The sequence below is a fragment of the Dioscorea cayenensis genome, chromosome 15 (assembly GCF_009730915.1).
Source record: "Dioscorea cayenensis subsp. rotundata cultivar TDr96_F1 chromosome 15, TDr96_F1_v2_PseudoChromosome.rev07_lg8_w22 25.fasta, whole genome shotgun sequence".
In the NCBI taxonomy this organism is placed as follows: Eukaryota; Viridiplantae; Streptophyta; class Magnoliopsida; order Dioscoreales; family Dioscoreaceae; genus Dioscorea; species Dioscorea cayenensis.
Window position 1 is genome coordinate 5486877 of NC_052485.1, and position 8956 is coordinate 5495832.

At 37.7% G+C, this 8956-nt stretch overlaps 2 protein-coding genes across 2 annotated transcripts; one reads left to right on the forward strand and one right to left on the reverse strand.

Annotated features, from left to right (window-relative positions):
• On the forward strand, positions 1-1777 carry LOC120277627 (protein VAPYRIN-like). The gene has a single exon (XM_039284483.1). The coding sequence runs from the start codon at positions 359-361 to the stop codon at positions 1775-1777; it is 1419 nt and encodes a 472-aa protein (XP_039140417.1). The 5' UTR covers positions 1-358.
• Positions 1778-2105: 328 nt separating this feature from the next.
• LOC120277628 (translation initiation factor IF-2-like) lies at positions 2106-2915 on the reverse strand. The gene has a single exon (XM_039284484.1). The coding sequence runs from the start codon at positions 2913-2915 to the stop codon at positions 2106-2108; it is 810 nt and encodes a 269-aa protein (XP_039140418.1).
• Positions 2916-8956: the final 6041 nt, after the last annotated feature.

Below are 8956 nucleotides of genomic sequence, written 5' to 3' on the forward strand. Positions count from 1 at the left end.
TTTAAAAGGGTATACAAGTAGCATATACACACACAAAACAAGAAACAAACAATTTGATGAAAAAAAGCATCTCCTCAGCATAATCCACCACCACGAAAGCAACATCTTAAAAAAAACACAACCCCAAAAGACAATGAACTCCAAAACCAACCCTAACCCCTTTCTTCTCAACTCCATCACAAACACCACAAAAACCAAACCAGTTTCTTCATTCCCTCTCCCTCAACAGCCGGCCAAATCCCCACCCACTCTATAAAACCCTCCCCATTGTCCTTAACTCCAAACCCCCTTCATCTCCCTTCTCCCACCAAACCTTAGAGCCATCAAACAAGTCCCACATCGGAAAACCAAACACTAAATGGATCGCTTAATAAGCTTAGAGCCATCAAACCAAATCATCATCCGTCTCGAACCCGACCACAAATCCATCGGCGAACTCACACTCCGCAACGTCATGCACACCATGCCCGTCGCGTTCCGTCTCCAACCCACCAACCGCGCGCGCTACTCCATCCGACCCCAATCCGGTGTCATCGCACCCTTATCCACTCTCAAACTCCAAATCACCTACCTCCTCTCAACCACCGATCCAAACCTCGATCACGACTCCGACTCCTTCGAGCTCCACAGCGTCGTCGTGCCGGGCGCGGCTGCGAAGTCGAACGCAACACTAGACTCGGTCCCTAACGACTGGTTCACCGCACGCAAGAAGCAAGTGTTCGTGTACACTGGCATTCGGACCTACTTCGTCGGGTCGAGCTTGTTGACACGGCTCGTGACCGATGGATTGGTCGACGCACTGCGCGAGGCGTTGGAGAGGTCGAACCCGGAGTGGAGGTCGGTGGACTCGGTTGACACGCACGGGCAAACGTTGCTTCACCTCGCGATAGCGCGCTCACGGGCGGACTTGGTTCAGGTGTTGCTCGAGTTCAAGCCGGACGTGGAGAAGCCGAACCGCGCGGGGAGGAGTCCGATGGAAGCGGCAGCGGCGGGTGGGGAAACGTTGATTGTTGAGTTGTTGCTGGCGAACGGGGCGAGCACGGAGAGGTCGGTAGGTTCGGCGTGGGGACCGTTGCATCACGCGGCGGCAGGTGGGCATTTGGAGGTGATGAAATTGTTGGTGATGAAAGGCGGGGAAGTGGATGGAGAGACGAGTGATGGGAGGACGGCGTTGCACTTGGCGGTGGGGGAGAGGAGGAGGGAGTGTGTGAGGTTGTTGTTGGCCAATGGGGCGAGGACGGATGTGAGGGGAGGAGAGGAGGGGGACACGGCGTTGCATGTGGCGGCGGAGTGTGGGGATGAGTGGATGGTTAGGGTTTTGGTTGGGAAAGGATGTGCAGGGACGAGAGAAGGGAGGAATAAGGTTGGGAAAACGGCGTATGATGTGGCGGTGGAAGGAGGGTATGAGAGGTTGTATGATGAGTTGAGATTGGGGAAGAAAGGAGAAGGGAGAGTGGATCAGAATGGGTGGACGGCGTTGATGAGGGCGGGGTTTAAAGGGAGGGTGGAGATGGTGAAAAGGTTGGTGGAGATGGGGGTGGAAATGGAGGAGAAGGATGAGGAAGGGTATACGGCGTTGCATTGTGCGGTGGAGAGTGGGAAGAGGGATGTGGTGGAGGTGTTGGTGAAGTGTGGAGCGGATGTGGAGGCGAGAACGAGGAAAGGGAGGACGGTGATGATGATGGCGGAGGAGCTTGGGTATGTTGGGATTGTCAAGATATTGGTGCAGGGTGGTGGTGGTGGTGGTGATGAAGAGGAAGGGGAGCGGTGGTGGTGATGGTGATGGTGATGGTGGAAGAAGAGTAGGCAGTGGGGTGGTGGCGTGTTGATTTTTTTTTTAATAAAGTAACTTTTTTTTATAGTTGTAATGATAGATTGAAAGGCCACATGCATGGGCTTCAGCCCATATGCAGATCAACGGCTAAAAAATAAAAACCAAAAAAAAAGAAAAAAAAAAAATTCTGAAATTGAAAGTTTTAATGCCTGAAATCTCTATCTGGTATTCCTTCATTAGTATCAAAAATCAAGAAAAAATGAACTAAATTGAACAAAAAAAAAACTATATATGCTAATTAAATCACTTTAAAACTCATTATAAACTTCGTCTATGCCGCCGATGATGGGTCGCTGAAGTCATGCTTCGCACGTTTCCCACCAGGGGATCCATCATCATCAACGCCGCCCTGCCTCTTTCGACCGCCCCGTGGACGACCTCGACCTCTCTGTGGATGACGACCAACTCCACCGGAATCCACCTGATCAGTTTTGCCACGTGCCGGCCGTCCAGCAGCCGGTGGACGACCACGTCCACGTCTTGGTGATCCAGCAAAGGGAGCGACCTGAGAAGGCAACTGGTAGCCGGAATCCACTTGACTTCTGCCACGGGACGACCCTCGAGAACCCAGTGGACGACCACGTCCACGTCCACGTCTTGATGAACCTTCGGCGGGAGCCGCCTGAGAAGGCTGGTGGCCGCCGAAGTCTACCAGACTTCTACCACGGGAACCCGGTGGACGACCACGACCACGACCACGTCCACGTCTTGACGACCCCTCGGAGGGAGGCGCAAGAGAAGGCTGTTGGCCGGCAATGAAAGGCTCTTGAACAATATTAAATCTTGCTGCTCCAGTGAATGAGCTTGGAGCCACGATACCAAGTCTAGGAATGTAACGCATGGGTCCTCGAAAGGGCCCTTCTTGTTGAACAAACTTATATCTTGGACCCCATGCGATCGGAGCTCTTGGTGGAGGAGGATGATGATGATCACCTTCTTGTTGGATTATTAAGCCAGGGGCATGTCCCTGAGGGAGATGAAAACCACCGACGCCGCCGGCGATGATTTGTTTGGGATGATTTTGGCCGGCAGGATGGTCATTCAACTGTATCTGATGATCACCGTTGTGTTGTTGGAGCATGCCTAGGGTGTTAGAATTTTTCATCAGAACTTGATTATGACATCTTTTGTCTATGTCGTACTATATAAACAGTAAGTAATATGATTACTTATGTTCAGTCATAGCTAAGTACACGAGAGTTTTAAGTTCATGCTTGAAATAACCCGAAACTTTTTCAATTTATCTCATCCTCTCCCACCTCTATAGAGCTAAGTATATGCCAGAACGATAAATCAGGGATCCATAGTGCTGATTCTTTCCATCAAATTATCAACTCAATTTTTTAAATTTAATTAGATCATTATCTAAAATACAAATTAGAGTTAACTTAGAATTTCATTAGATAAAGTCATATACCACTTTATCCAGATTCAATTCAGATTGAATTAATATTGATTAATATCATCACGAAATTAATTCAAAATAAAATTTAAACTAATATGGGGAGTATCCAAAAAGATGTTGAATCCAACCAATGTTGCCGGCGTTGAGTCCTCCAAAATTTTGGCCGGCGGGGTGGGCGTTCTTCTGTACTTGATGATGGTGCGGCAAGCCAGGAGCATGTCCAATGGGGAATAGAATGCGATGATGTTGCAGGCATTGAGTCCTTGGTAGGATTTTGCCCAGTGGGATGGCCGTTGTCTGGTATCTGTTTCTCGTTTACCTTGCCGGAATTAGCATGCTTTGAATTCTTGTAACGGTCGTTTTAACATTTAAAAAAATGTTTAATTAAGGGAGATTTAGGTTTTTATATGTCAAACCCTGGAAAAACTGTTAAATTACTTTTAGTGCCGCATTAGCATTCAGAAATTATTTATTGTAGTATTAGCATTTTATATTATTTAAAATATTCGTAATGCTTTAATTTGGATTAAATTGATTTATATATAAAATTTTTTTCGAACTTTGTGCATGTAAAAATCTCTTTGTCCAATCTGCATTAATTGTATATATATATAAGATTTTTTTAATTTTAATTTTATACTATATAAGAAAATTTATATTTTATTCCTTGGATTTTGTTAAAATTAAAGGTGCTATAATTTGGTGAGTGTTTATATTTAATAGTATTTATAAATTTTAATTAAAAAATATTTTAAAAATAAAATAATTGTGGCAAACTTTCTTTTTAAAAAATTAATTGTAATGCATGAATTTTTTAAAGTTTAAAAAATAAAAAAGTGATGTGACAAATTTTAATTGGATGGGGATACAGGTTGATGTGGGAAGGCTGATATGGTATTCCCGTCTCATAAAATCCTCTACCTCTTTATATATTGTCTTATAGTCAGAGAAATTTTTACGTGAGACACCCTAAAAATAGTGAAATTACTTGGTATTCTTTCTTTTCAGAAATTATTCACTATTAATTATTTTAACATTTGGTTTTACTTAGAATTGTCTTAATATTTTAGTTTGGATTAATTTTTTTTTTTAATTTATATTGAACGGAAGATTTTTTTTTCTTTAATTTTTATTTTGTATTAAAATGAAAGGTGTTATAATTTGTACGTAGTGACTATTTTCATATAATGAGTATGAAATTGTATTTTAGAAATTAATTTTTAAAAACTATTTTTTTATAAAATTAATTTAGATACATGATTTTTTCGTGAATGACATGTTTTACTAGCTATTTTCATGAAACATTAATGTTAAGTCTCCAACTCCTTAATTATAGATATATAGCAATGTGTGAGTTCTCATACAACCACAGTTACTAAATTCAAACCAGTAAAATATTTCCAAACTAAATCCTTTCATGTTTATGATCTCAAAATTATCCAACTCTTCTCATCTTAATGTGTTAAACCACTAAAAGATAGTTAATGGTATTAAAAGGAGGGGGATCATATATTTCTATTAACTTAGTACAAATTTGTTTCAAATAATTATTTTATCTTGGTTAATTTTAATAAATTAATTATCATATTTTTTTTAAAAAAATATATTTTTAATAAACTAATAAAAATACAAAACTTGACAGATTCATATATTTTAAATATCCATATATATATACATACATTACATACATATCTTGTGCAACATAAACATATATAAATTTATTATTAATAATGTGTGGATAATAGCATAAATAATGTGATTTTGTGTATTTTATTAAAAAAAAATTATTACTCATCTTTTCATTTTTTGCTTCCACGATTACATATGAGCTAGGTGTGAGAAATGTACTACTAACCAAAGGGCTCGTAATCTAATACTGAAACTTAACTTATTGTAAAAAATGAGGGATGAGAGTGTGAGTTTAAGATTTGTTGAAAATAATAATGATAATGGTTGTTTATTGAGGGTGCTGCCTTGCAGCATAAACCTCTCATCTTTGATGTATATATTATTTGATTGTCACTCTCGTCCAAAAAAAAAAAAACCTAGCAATGGCTTGAGAGTATCATCCTTTGATCTTTTTCCATACAGGGAACCATTTGAATGCATGCTATTTTATTTACCCACATAATTATAAATGTTATAACACAGATGAGTGAGGCATATATAAAAACTTAAAGAGTACATACTTTATTTGGGATTATTAAGTTTGATTATCATACTATGTTTAAAAATTGAGATCACACGTCAATCATTGGATAGCCCAATGGTATCTCACAACAGTGGAAGGGGGAGGGATGGATTTGAATCCTTCTCCCGACAACACTGTTCATGCACTATATGTTTTATGCATAATACTGTTTACCAGTACTATTTACGGGCCTGAGTGTGGGTCTTTTGTTAGGGAAATAGTGGGCGTGGGGATTATCCTAGAAGGTTAGTAAGTCACCGTAACATGTGCACTTCCATACCTATCTATTCTTTTGACAATCCCTTCAAAGGGAGGCACTTGTGGAAAAAATAAATAAATAAATAAGATCACACAACATATATATATATATATATCACTAGAAAATGTGTTGTTCTCCTCTTTAGTGAGTTTCATAATCTGAGGCATATATGTATACCAACAAGAATATTATCAGGTAGCATGCATTACCACTAGCATTATATATAAATGCTACCTGATTGTATAAATTTGGATTGCGTGAATTTTTCATGATTGACGAATTTGCCATTCTCATAAACATTCACTTCAACTACACAATTTATTGATAGCATTACCTGAGTTATGTTAATAATACAGTTCCCAAATTCAAACTCATTGAAAACTGGTTGTGGGCGAGGAGGGATGTGAACCCCCGACACCGTGGTTGACCCTGGTTGAGCAGCCCTAAAAGCTCCTATGCTTTAGCTGTAGCACTTTTAAAGTAGAAGAGTGGTTTCTTACAAGTGGTGGTGTAAGATAAGAAGTTCTATTGGTGGAGATCTACTTTGTTATCTTGGGTACCTTATTCACAAGATAGCATTCATCAAGCTAGAATGCCTATGGAATCGACTATTTTACTCTATAATGATAGGCATGGTACGTGTTGGGAAAGGGAAATAGAGGTGACCAAATCCTTTCCCGCTTGAATGAATAAGAGGAGCAATAATTGTTTGTCTAAGAACACAATATAGATCACAAAAACATCACACAAGCAACACAACAATTTTAAATGTGGAAAACTCCTTTAAAAAAGAAGGATAAAAACCATGGGACCTCTCTCTGGTCCAAAATCAAGGCTCCACAATAAATCAACAATGTCTACAGCAATCAAATATGTTAATTAGCACATCATGCTAAAACATGAACAACCATCATAAAAGAGTAACACAAGACTATGGAGAGATAAGTTAGGGCTGCAATTATTGCAACAAAAGACAGCCTTTCTGACCTTAAACGATGATCTCCACTGTTCAGAATAAACCTCCAAATGTCTTCTAAAATAACCAAAAAATCAGTCAAATCAGACTGCGGATACTATGCTGATCGTGAAGTTAATTCAAACTCGTCAGAACAAAAAAACAACCCAGAATACTTTATATTCAGAGAGCTCTAATCAGAAAACCAACCGTCAAAATCAGATCTCCACTGTTCAGAATGAAGAACATTGATATGCGAACATGTCCATCAAAATTTAGCTTGATAAGACTACAAATGATTGTCCAATTGCGAAGTTGATGAAACTGGTTGTTGAATAGAATATCTCACAAAATTTTCCTTTCTTTGTTTTTCTTAAAGTAGCTACAAAAAATCGTGACTTCTTCTTCAAGAAATTGCTGAAAAAACATTATTAAAACCCTAATGGGTTATCATAACATGGGCCTCACAAAATATTTGGGCTTTCTCCACATAGGAAGAGAACATAAGCCCAACCATATGAAAGGACTTCGCCCAGCTAATCGATCAAGGTCCAATAGAGAAGACATTTCAAAATTGAGAAATCTCTACAGAAATTCTCGCTAGAGGACTAATAGAGGACACATCTTGAGAATAATAAAATCCCTAAGATCTTTAAAAAAGATGGGGGAAGGAAGGGAGCCGATAGGGATGTTTGATCATAAAGTTTCGCATCTAGGCTTGACCAGTGTGAATGAAAATGGCTTTCACAAGAAGCGCTCAAATCAAGCCCAGAAAGCACTTTGTTCTAGTCCTTTCTATTTATCTTGTGGACTAGTTCTCACTCGGTCGACAAAGAGGTTCACAGTGGAGAATGGAAGCTAGCAGTAAGCACTTTTTTTTTTTACTTGATTCATAGATAGACAAGAGATAGATGAACTCTTTTGCTGGATTGTAGGAAGTGGGTGATACATTTTTGTATTTCTATGAGGATCTCTACGGCACCCACGATTGCCTCTTCCATGTTTATAATCTCAAAATTCTTAAACTCATTTGTTCCTTTTGTGCTAAGCCAATCCCAAGTTAGTGAACCATATTAAATAAAAAAATCATATATTTTTACTAACTTAATGCACATTAATTTCCAACAATTATAACCTTAGTTAGTTTTAATAAATTATTTTTTTAATTAAAATGGATAAAGCATAACCTTGTTAAAAATAGAAAAAATGGTACAAATACAATTTAATTAGAAATGATGGTAAGCTAATAATATCAAAATGCTAGCACAAATAGTTGTTAGACATCTCAACACGGATACAAAAGAGGCAAAAAGACAAAAAGATAAACTCTATTGCATACCAGACTTCTTGGACACCAGACTTCTGAGTGAGTTGGGCATGCCAAATAAATTAATCTTCATATTAAAAACAAAAATAACATTTTTAATAAACTAATAAACTTTTAAATCTTGAAATTAAGATTCATGTTTATTTTGTCTTTGCCACTAAAAAACATGTTTGTTTCTCGGTTTTAAATATAAGGAAATCATGATTAATTTTTTAAAAATAATAAGATGTTAATTAAAATAAAATAAAAAATCAAATTAGATAATATATTAGTAGGTTAAACTTTTTAAATAATAATAGAAAGTAAAATTTCCAACAAGCTATATATTTTGCATATCAGCCCCTTAAAAAAAGCAAAAAAATCAATAAATTGAAATTAGACCTCCCACCATAATTTATAGAAAAATTACTGAAATTTGAGATGGTTTCGTTATATTTGTAACTTTAATGTGACTAAAACTAATAATTAGATTATATATTTTAATGTTTTAAATCTCTTATGTTAGTTCTTTATAGTTAACAATCAACAAATTAATGAACCAAACCAATAAACAAAGACACTACTAAATTACTTCCAAACTCTATCATAATTTTAAAAAAATAATAATAAACCATTGCTTTATTAAAAATAAAAAAAAAAAAAATAAACAAAACAGACGAGCATTGATATAAAGAAAATAAAGAAGAAGAAAAAAACAGCGAAAAAGAAAGAAAAAAGGAAACCTATCATAAATTTCGTCTATTATTCTTCAATCATTTTTCACCAATGAGCCATCATGCATGCATCAACTGTGCTCCGCCCGTCTCTCTCGTTTATTTCCAGTAGATGAGCAATCTACTCCATTATCGTCGCCAGAACACACCCAGTGAGCGCTTACGAGTAGAAGAAGATGATCCCTCAGCAGGAGCTGAGGGTGAACTTTGATCAACCAATCCTTCTTCATGTCCTGCAGGTAGAATATCATTGCCAGCATCAGTAGGAGGAG